The following is a 23108-nucleotide window of genomic DNA, read 5'->3' as shown; positions in this document are numbered from 1 at the left end:
TAGAACTTTAGTAAAGCAAGTAGACAAATGTCACATTTGAGTCAACTTTCTGATGTATTACTTTCTTGTCCTTGGAAATTAACATGACAGACTATTTAGTATATAAAGTAAGAGAGAAAAGAATATGTTCATTGGTTTTGTAAAATGATCAGGCCTGTCTGTATTTACAAATGGCTCTTTTGAAATTCTTGGTCAGCTAGGTTTCACAGACTTGACTCCTTTAACCTGTGCCTGTTAATCAATGTTTTGAGACTAATTCTTGTTAAATTTGCTAAAAATCCCTCAGTTAATGGGTAACACCCAAGCTGAAGTATTCCACAAACTCAAAATTTCATATGTTATACTACTGTCTTTATCCTTGGAATATACTGAGTTTTTCTGTAGTACATAGATTGTATGACTTCATATAGTTCCTTCATTTTGAATATATGTAGGAAGTGATTGTTAACTGCAAACTTTAGCAACCTTACTATTGGTTCTGACATTTAGGTTCATTTATAGTAGGGGTGGGGAACTTTTTTTTGCCAATGGCCATTTGGATACTTATAACATTATTCACAGGCCATACAAAATTATCACCTTAAAAAATTAGCCTGCTAGCAGATTGGCAAGAGTTAATGGGGGGAGAGGGGGTTGAGATGTAATACTTTCAACAATAAAGAATTATTTTTTTAAAAAATTTAGCTTGCTATATTTGGTCAACCATTTAATTAACTCACCCCTAATGCCTTGGCAGGGCCAGACCAAATGATTTCTCGGGTCTTACACGTCTTATACGGCCCGTGAGCCAGACATTCCCCATCCCTGAATTATAGTATTTTATTTCACAGGTTCTTTTCTCACCCCAAGATATATGACTAATGACAGATAACTTCTTTTTTCACTTCTACATTTGACTTTGAGAACATTTCATTATTAGTTTGTGCTGTAAAAATACTGGAATTTCATAACTTAAATCATATGACTATTTAAAACCAATTTATTTGGCATGTGAATTTTATTCAAATTAAATATATGTGTGTTTTTCCAAAGTCAGGATCTGAATTTCTTTTAAAGAATGCTATCCTTATAAATATATTGTAAATACTCTTTAATGAATTTTAAATTTCAGGCTTGCAGAATAATTTCCAAGTTTACTCTTTGTTACTCTCTTGTATTTACTACTTTCCCTTTTTAAGTCAATCTGTTTATTTTAAACCCAAGGTCTCCAAACAAACCTGTATGAATAGCATACTTGTTCCCATGTGGTCCTGGGTAAGCCTTGTAAAAAAGCCAAATTGAGTTTTCAATTGGTTCAGTTGGCTTTCATTTAATTTGGCAGACCAATTCTAAATACAGTGGAAAAAAGAGACCTGACAAATATATCTTGAGAGAGGATACAAGCTGTTAAATAAACAGTAGTTAGCAGCCTCTTAATCCTTTCTTGATATCTAATCAGTGCCTTTGATTGCCTTAGTCCTAGTCAAGAGAAAAATAAAAGGTTAAAAGAATAGAAAGGAGTTGAAGTAGGACAAGCAAAAAGAAGTGCACATACTGAAGACTCCTAATTAATCAAATAGTTGCTTTGGTGACACTCTGGCATCTGCTGTGTGTCTACCTTTCCTAGTTTTGGATCACCTTAAGAGGTACCCTACCGTTTAAAATTTTTTAAATGCCTTTTAAAAAAATTTTTGTGTGTGTGTTTTCTTTTTAACTCAGTAGATAACACAGTGGGTCTTAATCTGATTTTTGAAGTCATGGAATTTTATTATTTTGTTTGATGATCATTGATATTTGACTGCTATTCTAGTAGAACTTGGAAATAGTTTTCTTATTGTACTAACACTGCAGAGACTCTCTTAAGGTACCTGGTAGGGTCTCAGAAATGTCATATTGTATCTGAACCTCATTTTTATGATAAAATAATAGCTGTCCTTTATTAAGCATTGTCTATCCACCAGGAGCTTTCCATATAGTCTTTACATATGAATCACTCTGCATTATTTAACTGATAAAGTGACAGACCTAGAGAGGTTAAAATTTAACTCTGCTATATATTTAGCATAGTGATTTAAGAGTATGAACTCTGGGACCAGATTGCCACCTAACTAACTCTGTGACATAAGGCAAGTTACTTCTATCTGACCCAGTTTTCTTATTTGTGAGATGGGAATAGTAATAGCACCTACTCTCAGGGCTGTTGTAGAATTGAGTTAATAAATGTAGAAAAGTTAGTGTTGAGTATATAATCACTCATATTCTTAGCGCATGCTGCTGTTATTCTGCTAAAGCATGAATCAAGAATTTTAGACGTGATGTCTCAAGTTTTTGTTAGTTCCCTAAAGTACAGGTTGGGAGTAGGAGATACTTTAGAAATATGCTGAACTGGAGAGGAACTGTAAGAGCAGGATTGTCAAAAGTTTAGTCTCCTGCCAGGCTGCCCTGGCTCAGTGGTTGAGTACCTACCTATGAACCAGGAGGTCGCGGTTTGATTCCTGGTCAGTGCACATTCCTGGGTTGTGGGCTTGATTCCCAGTGTGGGGCATGCAGGAAGCAGCCAATCAGTGATTCTCCTCATTGATATTTCGATCTCCCTCTCTCCCTCTCCCTTCTTCTCTGAAATCAATAAAAATAAAAATAGAGTTTAGTCTCCTGAAAAGCCGTTACTGAGATGTGAGGTAGATCATGCTAGCTGGGAGCCTGCCCAGGTGAGCCCATCAGTTAAGATTCTATAGTTAATAGCCCTAGGGCTGTAGTCGGCAAACTGCGGCTCTTTGGCCCTTTGAGTGTGGCTCTTCCACAAAATACCACAGCCTGGGCGAGTCTATTTTGAAGAAGTGGCGTTAGAAGAAGTTTAAGTTTAAAAAATTTGGCTCTCAGAAGAAATTTCAATCCTTGTACTGTTGATATTTGGCTGTGTTGACTAATGAGTTTGCCGACCACTGCCCTAGGGAAAGTGTCCCTAGGGAATAGTAGAGATGGAAGGTAATTAAGATGCACAAACTGTTACCCCTTAAAGGGTCACACTACTAATACTAGAAGTTGGAAAGCTGCCATACAATTCAGCACCATTTTTTGCCCTACCTGAGAGAAACCACACATAAATAAATAGGTGAAAAATTTGTTAACCTAGAAAAGGACTCATTGTTCATCATCAAACCCTATCAAATAGATCCTATGAAGAATTTTGTATTATGAAGGTACAACTTATTTTACATGTACCTCACAACAGCTTTATTAAACTGCTAAACACATAGGGATTTATGAAAGTATCTGATAAAGGGTAGTGTTGATTAGGCAATGAACTGGTCACATTCATGTATATTATATATAAAGGTGTATCCACAAACATAATTGAATACTAGCTAATATTTGATTTGATTTTTATTACCCTTTTCTTTTAGAACTGTGATCCTGAATTGTCAGGGTCTGCTGGATTATTATGCAGTTTTAATTTCATTCAGAATGCCTTTTTTTTTTTTTTTTTGAAATTTTATTGATTTCAGAGAGGAAGGGAGAAGGAGCGAGAGATAGAAACATCAATGATGAGAGAGAATCATTGATCCTGCAACCCGGGATGTGACATTGACTGGAATCGAACCCGGGATCCTTCAGTCCACAGGCGACACTCTTATCCATTGAGCCAAACCAGCTTGGGCTCAGAATGCTTTTAAGCAACCTTATTATGGCTCTCACTCTCCCTCCCTCTCTCTCTGGAAGCTGTTATACTGTATTAAAAATCTGAAGTCTTCCATCTTTTTTTTTTAAGTAGTGAATTTACTATATTTTCTCAACCTCATCTCAAATTCTTGGATCTCACAGGAATCCTTCAACTGCTTTCTACCAAGCGTTCCATTTGAGCACGTTTCAGGAATCAAAGAACCTCTGGGATAGGTATGAATACTCACCTATGGAATGTGTACATGCAAAGGTGTATGCATGAATTGCTTTGCACTGTACTGGTTTCTCATCACTAAAACTGATCTTTCTTATTTTAGAGGGGGACTCGTGTTTAGCATGGGAAAAAGCAGCAAAATAAACCAAAAGGACAGTCTATATTTTATATAGGCTATAAACATTTCTTCTTACTGAACTTTTAATTATATTTATTTTTGGAACGACTTACATATTCTATTGGATTTTATTATATGAAATATTTACTTGCCCTTGTGTATTTTAATGTTAAAATATATTCTATAAAATAAAGTGCCTACAGTTATTTTAATTTTGTGCTACTTTTATTTCTCTGTAAAAGCCTTAGTGTGACTCAAAGCAAAATGTTATTTTATATTAAGAAATTGGAGGAGGGACAAAACCAAGGAATCAAAGTAGTAGTCATTGTTTAACTCTTGGCGAGAAATTTTACCATCAAACTTGTTTGCTAGAATTCATTAGATCTGCATCACTGTTTTGTAAATCCCTAAAACGGTTTGTTTTCTCACAGAAATGTGTACATTTTACTTTTAACTTTTAAAAATATTGAATGAAGTCGAGTTCATTTATGGTAAAAGATACTTTGGTTTATCTTTCTGCGTAATACACATTTTAAGTAGTATATGCTCTGTTGAGTTATTTTGCTAAATGTTTATTAGCACTCCATCATTCTGTGTCTAATTAATAGAAGTTGAGCGCAAACAATGTTTTTAAAATTCTCACAAAGCTTTGTAAAGTTCTTTCAACTCTGCCTGGCAACGCATTTGTGTCCTCTGGCATAGTTTGGATAACACTCATGGACTCAACTCCATCTCTTTCATTTGGAAAGAGTATTGCTAAGTGCATGTCATGCTTAACATGTCATGTTAAGACATGGTCTACATTTCCTAGAAATGGTAACAGTCTTCTAATTCTTTGGCTTGATTTGCTTTGTGTGTCACTCGAAAGAAATTTTCTAACAAACTGTCTTTTTTGTGATGTGTCCCTTACTTTACTAAAAATGTTTTTATAATAGTTACTTGTAGAATAAGACATTTTAAAATTTATAGTACCATGTTTATAGATTCCACTTTTAAATTGTTCAGCTAAAATTAATAAGTAAAATTGTTCTACTGTAGCAATAAATTAAGGCATAAATGTAAATTGTGGTATGAAACAAGCATGAAGGTTTAATCATTCAAATGGCTTGCCAGATGTAGCCAGCCAGGGTGAGTACTTTGGTGTATATTTTATACTTTTCCCTTAGAAAAAGGAAGAATAGCACTCTATATAGAAATGTAAGAATAGTTTTCACATGTATAATTTATTTCAAATAGTTAACTTTTGTGAGCTGCCATGACATCAGTATGAAAGATAACTACTTTCATCAAATCAATGTAGAAAGGTTTGAGCTTTTTTAAAATATAATTTGTATTTAGCACTAAAAGATTGCTTTTGTTTCATTATAAAACAACCATAGAAATTACCTGCTCCTCATTTGTTTTTACGGCTAAGTGCTCCTTATCCGTTTTGTTTTGTTTTGTTTTGTTTTGTTTTGTTTTTAGATAGCAGAAACATTTAAGGTATCAGAAATGAGGCAAGTTACTATATCTGCAGTTCCTAATGGGTTGAAATATATTCTCTTTTCCTTGGAACCTGTTGTCCAGAGCCAGCGAAGTTAACGGATTCTTGTCTGTAGTATGTTAAAGCCAAAATATAGTCAGAATTCATATTCTAGATCAGCTGTATTCAATGTAAATTGGCCTGTTGGTACTGAGGCTACAAGCCTGACCTGGTAGAAACTGACCAGTGGCTTCCTTTTAACTTTTTAACCAGCTTATTAAATTTTCAGTTGAGAAGAGTAGTAGCAACTAGCTTTATTAGTTCCAAAACATCTACCACATCACTTGGCAGATATCTATACTTTTGAATTAGCTAAAAAAGTATTGTCGGACTATTTATTCTTTTTCATTGCAGACAGGGGTTGAAGATTTGTATGTGTTAAGCTTTTAAAAATATTATAACTTTTCCTAACCTCATTTGTATTAGAGCTCACCAAATTGTCTTGTTCATTTTTACTCTTATTAATTTTTAAAAATTTTACAACTAATTTGGCAAATAAGTATTTAATAGAATCATTCAGTATTTAATAGCGTTTAAGGGACTGTAAATCCCTTACATCTTCTACTTGCTTTGAGGTATAAATTTGCCTATTTAAGTCTCCTATTTATTGAAGTCTTGGAAATCATTTTCGGTAGGGGAAGCTTTTAAGCCCTGTACCAGTTTTCATTAAGCCTGCCCTAGAAATCCGAAGAACCCTGGTTTTGCCTACTTCAAAGACTGGGATCTTTTTCTAGGATTCTTTTCATAGAGTATCTTTTAATCAAAATATAAGTATCTTTTACCTTTCTCACATTGACTTAGAGTTCTCTCATAGCCCCTCTGTTTTCTTCTCTATTTTAATTAGAATTACCAAGTTGAGAAGCTTTTCACCAGTCTGCTTCTGCTTATATTTAGACATTCTCTTTCCTTTCCCTTTTACTGTAGGTGCCATCATTGTTTTCTGGCTCCCCATTTGTCATTTGCAAAGTCCTCAGAGAATCATTCAGCTGAAACTGTCACTAAATGTGTATACGGACAGTAAATACTGATATGTCAAAAATAAAACAGGCCTTTCTTAGGAAGCCCAAATGTTTGTGTGGACTATTTATTAAAATGAGTAATGTAGCTTCCATTGTTAGCTTTGTGGGGATTATTTTACCATGAAGAGGTTCATTTTTAGTGATAGCTTAGCCAGTGGTTGGCAAACTCATTAGTCAACAGAGCCAAATATCAACAGTACAAGGATTGAAATTTCTTTTGAGAGCCGAATTTTTAAAACTTAAACTTCTTCTAACGCCACTTCTTCAAAATAGACTCGCCCAGGCCATGGTATTTTGTGGAAGAGCCACACTCAAGGGGCCAAAGAGCCGCATGTGGCTCACGAACCGCATTTTGCCGACCAAGGGCTTAGCCTATTAGCATTTCATTATAGTAGCTTTAAATTTTGACTTTCTATTTTCCTGCTTTAAAGAACGGCTTTCCAAATTTAAATATTGGCATTGCTTTGTTAAATCAATAGAATTATTTTTAAAACTTAATCACTAGGGAGCAGGCACTAATTGTGAGTCTTTCGAATGCAAAGACTCAGAGTAAGAATTTACAACAATTTTATTCTCTTGTAAATATCAGGTCAGTAAGGTAGAAAGTACTAGAGGGAAGAAACTTTAGCTCAGGTAGATTAAACAGGAAATCAGGTAGCTTGTAAGGATTTAACCTAATTGATAAACAACTTGCAATATTTCTGTGTTAGTGAAGAAAATGCATAAATGTGGTTAACAGATGAGAGTTATAGTTGCTAGTTGCACCATCCCCTTGAATCAATTTGTCCTTCTTTATGATAGCACCAATATTTTAAGAGAAATAAAGAGTAGTACACATGGGTTGTTAACTTAATGTCTAAGTAAGTTTATGGTATGTCTTTTACTAGATACTTGATGATTTTGCTTAAATTTTATACAGTAATTATTTATAGCTAGTTTTAAAATCATTAGGTTAGGAAAAACTTGTGTTTAAATAACCTAAAGTATTTTATGGTAGAAAAAGCTTCCAGTATTTTCTATCACTTTTCTGATGAGATTTTATTTTTGAAATTAGGAGTAAATTAAAACTAAGCTGCTTGTGTGAGACTCTGTGTTGTTTTACTCATCCTCCAAGTAACTTTGATTCATTATTAACACCCACCAGTACTTGTTAACCCAAATGGTAAAACTCAGGTTTCAGAACTTGGCTAATCTAACCTGTATTTTGAATGCTCAGTGATACATCTTTGTAAAAATCATTTTGTGGAAATATAATTTGTATCAGAAAAGTACACCATTCATAAATGTACAGCTCAAACTGAACACACCTGTGCAACCAACATCCAGATCAAGATGCAAAATATTATAAGCTTAATGACCCCTTTCTATAACTTCCCACCTCAAACGAACTTCTAATAAATGGAATAATTCACTATATATTTTGTTTGTGCCCTTGGATCCAGTATTATGTTTCAGATCCATCCATATGATTCAGCATAATTGTAGGTCTGAACTACATACTTTTCAAGAATCACCAATAGTGGATAACTTGTTTGAGATTGTTAATGGTTTAATGTCCTCTACTAGTGGTTATATTAGTTCTCTCATAGCCCCTCTGTTTTCTTCTCTATTTAAATTAGAATTACCAAGTTGAGAAGCTTTTCACCAGTCTGCTTCTGCCTGTATTTACATATTCTCTTTCCTCTCCCTTGAGTATATGAATCTGAGCTGTTTTATAACCACCTTAAATATATTCCTTAATAATTTGTATCTAGTACTTAGATAATTTATTATCTGATTACATTTTTACCTATTCTAGTTAAGGATATCTAATAGAGGATAATCAAAGACACTAAAAATTACAGGACAAAATTTCTATAACCTCTCACCTTTTAGTACTGGATCTGATTTCGATGAAAACCTAAGGACATGCTTATAAAATGTTCAGATGACATTAAAGCAGGAAGTCATAGCTATTACTGGATGATAGTATTTATAAATTTAATAATCTGAAGCATGAACAGAAATTGAAAAATTGAAAAATACTTGTATGCAAATTTGGGAATGTTGAATAAGTAGAGTATATTATTTGACAGCATTTATAATTTTAGTTAGCGAGTGACAGGCCTGCTACAAAAGCTAATGAAATTTTAGGCAGTGTTTTTATAACTAGAATAAACAGGAAAAGATGGTGGCAGGCCTATTGTGCTCCATTTCTATATATAGTTATGGCTAATGCAAAGCTAACTAGACAATCTACTTAGCATACTCTTATCTGGACAACCAAGTGGGTGTTTCAGCAGGCAGGCTGGAACTAACTTTCTGAAAGTGGATGGGCCCCCTGGAAAATGGTTTTGCCATCACTAGAAATAATAAAACTGTCTTACTGGCTGTTAATTAGGAATGTTAACTTTGAGTAAGATTTAGAGCCAATTCCTTTTTTTTTTTTTTTTTTTTTTTTTTTTTTTTTGCCAATGTATATGTTTAATGCTATAAGTTTTCCTCTCAGCACTGCTTTAGCTGCATGCCAAAATTTTTGGTATGTTTTACTTTGATTTTTATTCAGATTAGTGTATTTGTTTGTATTGTCTAAAGTTTTACATGTCTCCTTTTTTATAAGCCAGTTGGAGAAAGATAAATATCACATGATCTCACTCATGTGGGATATAATGATCAACATAATTTGATGAACAAGAATAGATCAATCTAGAGACAAATGGTAGGGGAGGGAGGAGAGCAACCAAAGGACTTGTATGCATGCATATTAGCATAACCAGTGGACACAGACACTAGGGTGTTGGGGCTTGCCCAGGGTGGGAATGGCTGGGGGGGGGGGGGCGGTCAATTGGGGGAAAAGGAGCCAATTACTTTTTAAATCCCTACCCTGTGAAGTTTTATTTCCCTTAGTTCTAAATGGAAAAGAGGCAAAAAAGGCATTAGAATTGAGTTTTTTTACTTCTTTTTTGTCATTATTGGCCATGTTATCAGAAAACCTCAGAAAGTTGTATATTTGCTTAAGGAATGGAAGGCTAGCAAACTGTTCTCCATTCAGAAAGAATCCCATATCATAGACAATTAAGTGGTGGTCCCAAATAGAGAAACAAATGAGCTGTGTCTTAATATGGGGAAAAAAAAAAAAAAACACAGGTAAAAACATCATCATATGATTGAAAGTGATAACTATCATTTAGAATTCAAGCATTTTATACCTCACTATAGCTGGAGGGATTGTTCAAGGCTTCTTCATTAGGAGGTGGCTTTTTGAGCTGAAACCTGAAAGGTGAGTAGAATTTTGTCATGAAGAGGTAAAGAACTGAGGGAAAGAGGGAGCATTCATTCCAGTTAGAGAAAATACTGTGAACCACTGTGGAAGTACAGGGCTAATGTGATAAGGATGGTTAAATTTGATTGGTCATAAAATAATTGAAGACAACAGAGATCTTGGATTGGATAGATACTAGAAAGGTAATGAAGGCGTTAATTAGACAATGAAGATGAAGAGAGTGGTTATCAGAAGTTAGGAATTACACAATTTTGCAACAGATTGGATATGATATGATAGGGAAGCGGTCAAATTTGTCTGCTTAATACAAACCTAATTGAATGGGGGAATGATGGCACTGAAAGAATTGGTTTGGAAAGAAGAAAATAGTGATGAGATTCTGTTTTTAGCTACTTTTGGATGAGTTGAAGGGCTGATGGAAAGTCAAGGTGGAAATGCTTGGGATATAGCCGGAGCTGCAGATCTACAGCTTGGTAGAGAAATTAAGGCTAGAAAAGACTGAAGGTTGATTGACATATTTATATATAGCATTTCTTCTCTCTGAGCTTTGCTATGGCTAGCTGAAATGGGACACCTGACATGCTGACATTATTTTCAGCACATGACAGAACTTCAGAATTGGTGATGAGAAATTATTAATTGCTCATCTATTATTATATGCTTCTGCACATATGTTTACCACTTTCCTCTTTACTTAGTAATTTTCTTAACATAAGTCACCACAGCCTACTCTTGACAGGTCATGGTAATTATTTTCAGAATGAAATCTGAGAAACAATTGAAAAAGGTGGAAATAGTTGGTAAGGTGTTTATTTTGTTTTTATTTTTCACCAAATGGGTTTTAAGTAAACTAAGGCTTTGAAAAGAACAGAAACTTGTGTGCTTTTGTTTTCATTAAAATTTGAGTTGATAGTAGTAAGATGAGAGAAATGGCTAATATTCTAGCTCAGTGGTCAGCAAACTGTGGCTTGCGAGCCACATGCGGCTCTTTGGCCCCTTGAGTGTGGCTCTTCCACAAAATACCACGTGCGGATGCGCACATACAGTGCAATTGAAACTTCGTGGCCCATGCGCAGAAGTCATTTTCTGCTCTCAAAAGAAATTTCAATCATTGTACTGTTGATATTTGGCTCTGTTGACTAATGAGTTTGCCGACCACTGTTCTAGCTGACATTTGTGTGTGTGTGTATGCACACATATTAATATTCTAAATCACTTAAGTCAGGAAATATATTAGATCTTGTGATTGATTAGAGCATGTAAATGTGTTAGCTTACCAAAAATTAGCTTCTGTGTTTAGGTATCAGTTGACTACTTCTAAAATATTTTTCATATTTGACAAATTCATTTAAATGTGATAATTTAAATGTGTATCATTGATTAACATCCTTAAGAGCCAGCATTTCTATACCATTTTGTTTCCTGATTGTTTCTAAGGTTGAATATCATTACAAATATTTAACAATTCAGAAGGTGCTCACTGTCATCTTTTTTTTTTAAGTTTTTAATTGTGATAATTGGCCCAGAAATAGTGACGTATATATAACCTGTGTCCTGGAATCCAAAAATACATCTTTCTACATTTTTACTTGGTAAAAGTGTAATATTCTAATTAGACTGGACAGTCGAACGACCTTCCCGATGTCCTTCCAGACAGAGCCAGGGCCGCAGCTGCCAGGGCCAAGCCCTTTGCACGAATTTCGTGCATCGGGCCTCTAGTATCAAGATAAATAAGGTAGTCTCTCCCAAAACCCACACACTATTAGAAGGGGAACAAGGAAGGAAAAGAGTTGATCTGACCAATCCCATTCCTTCTATTCACAGTGACTATTAACCATTGAGCTTCAGAAAATTCTGTCTTTATTTGGAGCAGCTGTTTCTGTTTTATTTATTTTTATTTTATTGTTTAAAGTATTACATGTCTCCCCTTTTTCCCCCATTGACCCCTCCCCGGCCTCTCCCACTCCCCAGGACAAGCCCCAGTGTGCATGTCCATTGGTTATGCTAATATGAATGCATACAAGTCCTTTGGTTGATCTCTTACTCCCCACCCCCACCCTCCCCTGCCTTCCCTCTGAGGTTTGACAGTCTGTTCGATGTTTCTCTGTCTCTGGATCTATTTTTGTTCATCAGTTTATGTTGTTCATTATATTCCACAAAGGAGTGAGAACAGATGATATTTATCTTTCTCCAACTGGTTTATTTCGCTTAGCATAATGCTCTCCAGGTATATCCATGCTATTGCAAATGGTAAAAGTTTCTTCTTTTTTATAGCAGTGGTAGTATTCCATAGTGTAGATGTACCACAGTTTTTTAATCCACTCAACTGCTGATGGGCCCTTAGGCTGTTTGCAAATCTTAGCTATGGTAAATTGTGCTGCTATGAACATAGGGGTGCATATATCCTTTCTGATTGGTGTTTCTGATTTCTTGGGATATATTCCTAGAAGTGGGATTACTGGGTCAAATAAGAGCTGTTTCTATTTTAGATATTGCTTAGTTTTTCAGGGGGGAAAAAAAGTTATATGTCTGGGATGATCATAAACATACTTTGTTTTAAGAAATGAGATATCAATTCTTAAAGACGTAATATGTGGTGATACCTTAAATTTTAAGAACAGTTATATCTCCTTTATGTTAGCTGTTATTAATAAAAGCTCAGAGTCAAGTGTTCAGCTTTCTGTTAGCAAAGCCTGCAGGTCCTTATTGCATATATTTGAGTGATATATAACTGGCTTCCACTTACTTTTCCATTTTTATCTTCTTTTCCCACCCCCATTTTCTTTCTTTTTTTTGTATCTCTATAAACTTTTTACTTTTGAAAGAATGAGTAGTATAAGTCATTTGTGAATAAACATGGTCTATTAAAAATATTGATAACTTATCTTACTAGAGCTTTCCATAACTGTATTAATGAAATTTTTTAAGCCATACATTGTATTTCTTCCACCAATAGATGCATTTGATATAATGCATAACATGCTCAGCAACTATGTTTTATATTTAGTATCTTGGCTCAATCACAGATATATATGAGGTTTCCTATAATTGTGTATGTCTTTTTATATGTGAATTTCTTGGAACACAGTCTTTCTAGTGTTTTCATTCTAATAGGTACCTTTGGACTGATTTTTTTTTTTATAAATTTATCTTTGATATTTCTAGCATTATTTCCCCAATACATAATGTATGGAAAGACTGTATGTAATTTATTGGAGACATACAGAGTTGCTCCATTTTCCCATTCAAAAATAAGCATTTCTGACCTTTAGAGAAGCAAGCATTGATTTATCATGTCCAGGATTCCTTAAAACAATGTGTAGTGAACTTTTCAAAGAATGTGGTTTATACCTGAAAACGAAATTTTGTATCAAATGAAGCTAAGCATATTTATTCAAATAATTTCCTTTAGGAACACTTTTAAGTTTGTTTGATTTCACATAACAGTTTTGAAATAATGACTTGAAAATTAAATCATCTACCTTTTTGCCCCTGTGCTATTTTGTTTCATTAATATCAATTTGCCATAAAACTATCTAAATAATGGTGAGTATAAGCCTAGTTCTTGCTGGACTGTACTATCAGAACTTTTAATAGCATATTCTCAATTAAGTGGGATTTTTCCTCCCAAATTAAAGGAGAATGATAACTATCAAAGTGATCAGGATTTGTTTTTTATCACAATCTTGAGACAGAATCAAGATTATGATTGATACATTTGAATAGATTTCTAAGTAAATACTCATTTTTAGGAGACTTCTAATTTCAAATTAATTTTTAGATGATCTCTAATTAATCTTAATTCATTCACAAGCTCTTCAGTTACCTAAGTTTATTTTAGATTTTAATAAGAATTTTTTACATGTTGGAATTTCGTGATTAGAAATCAAGTGTGACCCCTGTACTTAGTAGCAACTCATTGTGAAAACCCATGCTCAGGAAAATTTTGATATAGAAGTTTTATCTTTTTTAAATGTATATAGCTCTTAACCTTTTGCACTCGGATGTCGAGTGTGACTCGACACGGTTAGCATCGGTAGCAGGAATCGAGAAAAAAGCAAGTGAGTGCAAAGGGTTAAAGTTAAATTTTACCATGCATTTGTGTAATGCACACACACTTTAAAAATTTTTTCTGTAAGCTGCATTAGTGAAATAGCTAAATTTGCTTTTTATGGCTGGTTTCTATTCTGGTTTCCAAGGCTTTCCAGGCATTTGTCATAACAATGCTTGTTGTTGGCAGGCCTTTTAAAACCAAGTGTCAGGTAGTTTGCCCTTTAAATGATCAGCTCATCAAAGCCTTACAGACAAGCAAATTACCAGCATACATATATTTCAGGAAAAATTCACTTTGCTTAATATGGCTAGATTTTATTTCTTCTCATGAGACTTGTTTCACAAAAGAGTAAATTATCAAAATAACACTTTTAAAAATGTAGTACTTTAATGGTGGTATTTTGGTTGATAGGAGACAAGAGTTGCATTAAACTTTCAAAAACCATTTCGGTAATATGATGATGAAATGACCAACTTTAAATTACTGTTTATCTTCATAAACATGGATTTTTGCCTTCACCAGGTGATTACATTATAAGGCTGTGCTTTGACAAATGACAGTAAAGTTGTATGATTTTATTGAAGTCAAATGTGTTGTGAGATTACATTTGGAAAGATATTTATAAATTGGAAAAATCCTAATAGTTCTTCAGATTATGTTAGAGTCTTAAATGACACTTTGCAATGTAAAAATGACATTAAAAGTTTAAAACTTATAATAGCCTAACTCCAACCCCTACATTTGGGTCAAATATCTCTGGAGATGGCTGCAGATTTTCTTTATAGTGCTGTCTTTGAGTCTTCTATAACTTTGCACATATTGATATTCCTTAACAATGGCCTTCCCCCACCCCTCAGCCCTATGACATCATTAGGTAGTTAATTTAGGCAAAAATATGCCAATATACATGTGGTTTGCCTTTTCTATGGATTACTGGCAACTGAAAATATAAATGAGCATTCTTATCAGGAAGAAAATTTTATTAATATTACCCTTCAGTGATTAAAACAGATGCCCAATTTAAAGCTTTCTTGTAAAAATTTAATAAGATTATATTCTTAATGAAGTAATTGATGCCATTATTAACTCTTCCTACTCCCAATTTTCTTAATGTGCCATACACAGATGAACAGTAGGACCACTTCTGAATAGGACACATTTTATGGCTATTATAAAAACATATAAAATAACATTTTATTCTTTCTGTCATGTCTAATTTTAAATTGGGGGTGGTAGAGACAGACTAGGATTTAGGTATAAAAATTGCTGTCTTAAATGGTCAATATAGATCATAACTAATCCAGTCACCTGTGCTATAAGTCTAGATACTCATAGATGGACGTGGACCAAACAATAGAATTCCAGTGCCATTCTACAGGACTACAAAGCTGTCTATAGGAAGTTATGGTGTTAAATCATAATTTCTGGATCATGATCTTAAACCTATAATTGATTCCATTTCTATTGACTCTTTACTAACAAGTATTCCTGATGGCCTCAAAGTCCATGCTGAAATTTTAAAGTTTTAAGTATCCAGATTAAATATGAACTTATTTTACATTAAAAAAATACTTAAGTGCAAAATATCAGTTGTGTAATCATGGTAAAACATAAAACGTTGCTATAAAAGATTTTTAAAGGCTATTTGATTAAAACATTTATTTACTTAAACTCTTTGCTAGAATTTTTTTTAGAATTCAGCATCGGAGGAGGAATGTGACATAATAATGATGAAAGCCGAAAGTTTAAAAGTTGTGATGCCCTCACATGGTTGGAGGGTAATTCTAGCTTCTAAGGACTGAATGTTGTCCACAAGAGTGTCTCATCAGGTCATAAATTGGTAAGACATAATGGATTAGATTTTATGTATTATACCTGATGTTATTGTATTGAGATGACTATTTATGAACAAAATGAGCACATTGTATAACTAAATATAGTATTAAATATAAGTTAAAACTTAGAATTTTAAATACTTGATGTAATCCTTTCAAAGTCTCATGAAGCTAAAGGCCATATGTTTGCAGTGGTGTTTAATAAATAATCAGGTTTTAAAATAAAGTGGCATCCTATATTATAGTAAGATTATGTAAATATTGCTTTTGCATCTGCTATGGATGCTTACTATATAGGTAAGAGCCCCAAATACTTTCTAGTTATTATCGCAGGAGATAATTTGAGAAATAATATATTGATTTTTTTAAAACTTATGTTTATTTTCTTCATAAACTAGTTTAAATTAGTTTATTGCTTTGGGGATTTTATTTTTTTTAATAAAAGGCATCTTTCTTCTTGATGTCTAAAAATAAAGCCAAGAAATTTTTCTCAGTTCTTGCACAGAACACCTAAGATGCCATTATCAAATGAAAATATGTTAGAAGTCAATATACATTTTTTGTATGCCCTGAAAATTAAACTGTTTCCTTTCAGATTTTATTCAGCTTAGAAAACAAATTTTTAAACTGTTTTGTGTGCCTACTTACTTTGCTTTGTTTCTTACACAGCTATATTTTACAGGGGGTTTCTTGGAATAATACAGTTTAGATTAGGAAATCTTGATCTGCAATCTGAAGATAATCGTATTTTGCAAATGAAGAAAAAGAATTTGGTTTAAGTTATATGTCATGGTCATATAGTTGAAGAATTAATATTTTCATTACAGTGAGCTGCACAGATCCTGCAAGTCTCTTAAAGATTATTTGACATTATCATGTAAACAGGCTACCGTATCTACTTCTGACTTTATTCTTAACCAGAGATAGGTTATTCTCTCTATTACACACACACACACACACACACACACAACACACACACTCTCTCTCTCTCTCTCTCTCTCTATCTATCTATCTCTCTTTCACTTAATCACTCACACCCATCCTTATTTTTTAAATAATGTTCTACATTGTTTCTGATATGGTATTCCATGACTTTATACGGATCATATTCTATAAACTTAGATTTCTTAAACCAGTCATTGTAGTCAATGGTAGTCTAGAAGGAAATACAATAAAGTAACAACAGTTGTCCCTTATTTTATAATACCCTTTTTTTTACTTTCTACCATAAATTGTGTAACTTTGGTAATTAGGAAAATAATTTCTAACTTTCAGTGTAGCATGTCCATATTTAGTAGTCAGTGAGTGAGCTTCAAAGGATCACGACCCCTATGGAATTTTGGATTGAATGTTATGTATGTTCAGTTTTCAGTGAAAGGTTCAGAGTATTTGTCAGATTTTCATAAACAGTTGAGTAACATTGCTATTGAATGTTTGTGTCTAAGGGCCAAAGCCTTGTTAGACACCTCAATGTGTAACTTATAAAAGAAATTTTTAATGAATACACTGATTGTAACTATTACTGATATTTATCCAAGACTGGTTTATTATAAATGACCATTAGACTGATGGAACAAATAGATCCTACCTGCTTTTAGTATACTGTCAGTCTCTGTGCCCAAGTGTTGATGGGATTTCTCCACAGAGTAGTTGTTTTTGGTACTGAGTGATTACTACAGTCAGACATAGCTGAGTATTTTTGGCATGTTATTTAATTTTCACAACAGCCATGTTATATAGATACTATCAATATCCTCAGTTTACGGAAAAGGAAATTGAAAGTTTTAGAGAGATTAAGTAACTTGCTCGGGTCACATAGCTGTTAGCTCTGACGCAAATCTAGCTTTCTAACTGGATCTTGGGCTCTCAGTTGGTATGGCAGTATGCAGAGTAACCCTGGAAAATTTGAAGGATAACCTGAGAATTTTAGTGTATGTTGATGTAAATACATGAATTTGATTTCCTTTGAACTTCAATAGTGATGGCCCATTCTCTATTATAAAACCATATTTTAAAGCACTTGCCAAAAAATAAATCTGGTAAGTTGCTTACTATCTAAAATTAAGTATTTATTGTATTAGAAAATAACCTATTTAATGCTTATAATAATAAGCACATTTATTATGTATTATTATAAAAGTTTTAGTACTGACTAGAATGGTAGTGTAGTACTAACCACTAAGGAAGTCACCCTTTAATATTTAAGGTTTATTAATAGCAAACACTGGGGAGGGGTTTAAAAACCTACTTTAAGCTACAAATGTTTCTTGGTAGAGGAATGAATCCCAGATAAAACCCTTTACTAAAGTGCTGAATTAGTTTCCTATTTGTCCTTAGTTGTGAATAATTCCATTAAAATCTTCTTTTATGTCTACTTTTAAAATAATTATGCAGCAAAATCTATTTTTTGAATATGTGGAATTTTTTATTGAGCACCTGCTTTATATGAATTCTTTAGGTTAGTTTAATTTTATTCTCAAATGAGCTCCAAACCTTATAACCATTTTCCTGTTTTTAAGTGTTTATAATAAAGTTCCTTTGTCTAAATATGGCTTAAATTTAAATACACAATAATACTGCTTTAAAAAAAAGTGAAACCATAAGAATTTGTTTATTTTTTCAGTTAAATTAAACAGTCTCAAGATCAAGTATAAGCTTAATTTCTTCAGTGCCATTGTTCAAAATATATAGACAACTTGATATGTCATCAGAAAATGAGAATTCTATCTTAAAAGTCTTCTTTTAGATAATACATTTGTACATTAGCTCTTTAGTAGTAAAATAGTTGCCTTTTCAAAATTGAAATTATGGAAGGTTTGAGAAGTAAAATAAAACCTAATCCTTTCTCTGACTGACTTATTTCACTTAGTATGTAATACCTTAATAAAGAAATTTTTTTAAAAAATCAAACCTAGTCCAAGTTTTTAACACGTATATTACTGTTACAATGTTCACATATTCCTTTCCTGACCTTGAGTATATTTGCATCGACACTAATAGTTGCAGTCATGATTAAGTAGCTCTTAAGTAGTTTTTAGTGTTCCAAATATCTGTCTATTTGTACACAGCTAATACTGAAATGTCATAGGTTTTGAATTTTGGACTGATATTCTGACATCTTTGAAATCATCCCTTCCAGTTTTTTGTGTTTTGTGTTTTGTTTTGTTTTTTGTTTTTTTCCTACCTCTGGTTATTTCTCCTCAGTACTCTTAGCAGACTTTTCCTTTCTATTTGTCCTCTGTATTTTTGGTGTCCTCAGGATGCTGTCTAGACCTTCTTTTCACATTCTTCCTAGGTATCTCTCCTTACATTCAAACTTCCCTGATATCTCATAGCTAGTTAATCAAATAGTACTGCCATGCTTGTCTTCTGAGTATTTCTTTACCCTTTTCACTTCTCTCATTCCCATTCAGGGCACAGTCCTTTCTTATGAGGAAATTCAAAACTGGTCTTCATTTGAATTTTCTAACATGGTCAACTGTACCTATTGTTTTTACTTGGGATATTTTTGTGTGTGTTCTTTTCATCTCTGCCCAACTGTGGCACTTCCTCTACTAAACATTCCTTCCTGACCCTAAATCTTGATATGTGCCCCCAAAATACCCTGTAAAATCTTTTTCTGTCTTAGCATTTCTCACATCTCTGTTTTGTCTGTCTCCTGCACTAAACTGTAAACTCGAACTCTGGGATTTTGATTTTGTTTATTTGGTATTGTAACCCTGTAATCAGCATTTAAGTACATTAAAATCCTTTGTAATGTGGTATCTGGAAAGAATGTTAGAAATTATTACATATAGTCAGAGCAATGAGCCAGATCACCTGACTTCTAAGTCAATATTCTTTGTGTATTTCATTATATTTAGAGTTTTACCATAAGCTTTACTAATAATATAAATTATATAGTTAATGTATTGAGTGCTTACCATGTTCCAAACATAAAACTAATGCATTATTTCACTGAATCTCTGTATCTGGTCCTATTATTATCCTTTGGGGAAGCTAAGTAACTTGGTGAAGTCATATTGAAAAAGTGATAAAGTTCGGACCATCTCTGAGTTTACCTTCTGGGTCTAGATTATAAATCTGACTTGGGAGGGAATTTAGTAGTATTTATTGCAGCCACTTTTCTTACACATGAACCATGTCTACCTACATCTTCAAAGGTGTCTTTTGAACACTTCAAGTGATGTTTATCTTGGCATCCTGGTCTTTCTTTTTCCATTTTATGTTCAAACCTTTTGTAAACCATTCCTGTACAACAGGGAATCTAAAATGTGAAGCAGAAAAACCAGATGATTGCCATTACTAAAAGCATTTAGGAAAGGAATTAGGTTTGTGTGAAAATATAAGCTGCACTACAAAATCTGTGGAAACGCTGAGCTGAGAACATTCTCTAATTAGTTCTTTGGTTTCATAGCTGCCATATTTAAGAATATGGGTCCCTGTTCATGGCTATAAGTTATTGGTATTAATACAAAGGTAGCTCAAAAGGTATTTTGTTTTTTCAAAAATGGATAAGGAGACATTAACATTAGCGATCACAAAAATGTTTTCCCACTGCGTAATTACTGGTTATGCTGATGATGCAAGGATTTTTTGGGACTCCTTTAGGTGTGCTTTGATCCACTCATGTAAAAAGAGTGAAGTGCATCTGAATTTCTTCAGAGTCTGGGATCTAGACCTTCTGTTTGTTCATGAGGCATGTTTAAAGGCACGGCAGTTTGAATTGTCTTCTATATCTGACCTGATCAAACCAGCAAGCTTTTGGCCTCCTTTTTCCACCTTCAGGGATAGCTGTTGATTTCTTTTATTTCTCCCCTTTAGATTCAGTTCTAATTGTCTGTAGAATATGATATTGGGCATTTGAGAGAACCCACATGAGGTATGATTATACATTTAAGCCTTTCACTAAGTTTACAGTATGATTTCTCCCTGAATCCATGATTCTAATGTAAAAAGATCTTTGTCAAGGTTTTTATCTAAAAGATCATTAAGAGGTTGGAAAGACCACTTTATTTTCCACAAAGTCTTCCTTGACTTTGTCATCATCGCTATAAGTACGTGGGACTGCTAAATTTCACTGGCATAATTTTGTCAAAAGTAACCTCAAAATCCATAGAGCTTTAGCTTTTCTATTCCTCATACCTAAACAGTTTTTCTCCTTACTTCAGTTACCTGTAATATATAGAAACTGCTACACGGCCTTCCTCCTCAGTTAGTAACAACCAGATGCAGAGAACATCACAAAAAGGTTTATTACCTTTGTATTTAAGCTATCTTTGTCAGGAAGAAAAAAACTCAGGAGATCTACCTGTTTTTTACTGTATTCCAGTGATACCCCTCTAATTAGTTTCTAATAGTTGAAAGAGCTGGTTATTTCTTTTTTTTTTTTTCTTTATTGATTAAGGTATTACATAGGTGTACATTTCTTAGTTCTTTTTACTAGCATAATAAGCTTAACATAAGTTCATAATGAACTTAGAAATATAATTAGCTAATATATTAAGTACTATATGTTTTATCCCATCTTTGTCTTCAATTAAATGTTTATTATGTTATATACAGAGTGTTGTAATTAATAAACCCTTGAGATAGACAAAGTTCCTACCTTTAAGGTTTAATTCAAGGAGAAGAATCCTAATATATAAAAACCCAGGGGCCGTCACGACCAAAACAACCAGACAGATGACCAGACTGGCAGGAGGGGCAGTGAGGTACAACCAAACAACTGAATAGCAGGCTGCGTGGAGTAACCAGGCTGGTGGGGGTGTGGGGTGGGAGGGAGGGCAGTGAGGGACGACTGAACAGCAGGTTGCGTGGGGCAACCAGGTCAGCTGGGCAGTGAGGGACAACCAAATGATCGAACAGCAGGCTGTGTGGGGCTACCAAGCCGGCAGGGGGGGAAGTTGGGGGCGACCTGGCTGGTGGGGCGGGGAGCAGTTGAGGGCTACCAGGCTGGCAGGGGGAGGCAGTTGGCGGGGATCAGGCCAGCAGGGGGCACAGTGAAGGGGATCTAGGCTGGCAGAGGGGGGCAGTTAGGGGCGACCAGGCAGGCAGGCAGGAGAGCGGTTAGGAGCCAGCGGTCCAGGATTGTGAGAGGGATGTCCGACTGGCGGTTTAGGCCCGATCCCCAGGATTGGGTCTAAACCGTCAGTCAGACATCCCCCGAGGGGTCCCGGATTGGAGAGGGTGCAGGCTGGGCTGAGGGGATTCCCCCACTCCCCCCCCCACACACACACACACACGAATTTTGTGCACTGGGCCTCTAGTATTCAATAAAGGCAACAAAAACAAAATTACCTGTGGAAGAATCCCAGAGGTTGAGCCTGCATATTATAGAACTAGAGGCCCGGTGCACGAAATTCGTGCACAGGGAAGTGGGTGTCAGCCCAGCCTGCACCCTCTTCAATCTGGGATCCCTCTCACAATCCAGGACTGCTGGCTCCCAAATGCTCGCCTGCCTTCCTGATTGCCCCTAACCGTTTCTGCCTGCCAGCCTGATCACCCCCTAACTGCTCCCCTGCCAGCCTGTTTGCCCCTAACTGCCCTTCCCTGCAGGCCTGGTCACACCTAACTGCCCTCCCCTGCAGGCCTGGTTCCCCCCCCCCAACTGCCCTTCCCTGCAGACCCGGTTGCCCCCAACTTCCCTCCTCTGCCGGCCTGGTCACCCCAACTGCCCTCCCCTGCAGGCTTGATCACCTCTAACTGCCCTCCCCTGCCAGCCTGGTCACCCCTAACTATCCTCCCCTGCAGGCTTGATCGCCCCCAACTGCCCTCCCTTGCAGGCCTGGTCCCTCCCAATTGCCCTCCCCTGCTGGCCATCTTGTGGCCACATGGGGGCAGCCATCTTGTGTGTTGGAGTGATGGTCAATTTGCATATTACTCTTTTATTAGATAGGATAGAGACCTGGTGCACAGGTGGGGGCTGGCTGGTTTGCCCTGAAGGGTGTCCCGGATCAGGGTGGGGGTTCCCTTGGGTCATGGGGCGGCCTGGGCGAGGGGCCTGTGGTGGTTTGTAGGCTGGCCACGGCCCCCGGCGACCCAAGCAGAGGCCCTGGTATCTGGGATTATTTATCTTGTATAATTGAAACTTTGTAGCCTTGTGCGGAGCCAAGCCTCCTGCTCGCTCCATGGCTGCAGGCATTTTTGTTGGGATTTATCTGTCTTCTATAATTGAAACTTTGTAGCCTTGAGTGGAGTCCAGGGCCTGCCAGGGTGTGCAGAAAGTGATTTCCTCCATTGCTGGGGAAACCCAAGCCTTCTGCTCACTCCATGGCTGCAGCCATCTTGGTTGGGTTAATTTGCATACTTGCTCCTGATTGGCTTGTGGGTGTAGTGGAGGTACGGTTAATTGGCATATTACTCTTTTATTAGATAGGATTATTCCTTAGGATTCAAGAATATGAATCTATTAGAGGCCCGGT

At 35.3% G+C, this 23108-nt stretch overlaps 1 protein-coding gene across 4 annotated transcripts in view; it reads left to right on the top strand.

Annotated features, from left to right (window-relative positions):
* TSC22D2 (TSC22 domain family member 2) overlaps nucleotides 1-23108 on the top strand; it is a 54310-nt gene that overhangs the window by 11490 nt on the left and 19712 nt on the right. Inside the window, exon 2 of one of the 4 annotated variants that reach the window (XM_054714098.1) lies at nucleotides 15532-15639. The exons of 2 other annotated variants lie outside the window; for them this stretch is intronic. In XM_054714098.1, the coding sequence (XP_054570073.1) occupies nucleotides 15532-15574 (43 nt within the window). In that variant the 3' untranslated portion in view covers nucleotides 15575-15639. Of the gene's footprint in view, nucleotides 1-3383; nucleotides 4205-15531; nucleotides 15640-23108 lie in introns of those variants that run through there. One more of the 4 variants, XM_054714097.1, reaches the window with a different exon arrangement.

The sequence above is a fragment of the Eptesicus fuscus genome, chromosome 3, assembly GCF_027574615.1.
Source record: "Eptesicus fuscus isolate TK198812 chromosome 3, DD_ASM_mEF_20220401, whole genome shotgun sequence".
NCBI classification, from domain to species: domain Eukaryota; kingdom Metazoa; phylum Chordata; class Mammalia; order Chiroptera; family Vespertilionidae; genus Eptesicus; species Eptesicus fuscus.
The sequence above is the reverse complement of the archived record's forward strand: the minus strand, read 5'-3'. Positions and strand labels throughout refer to the sequence as shown.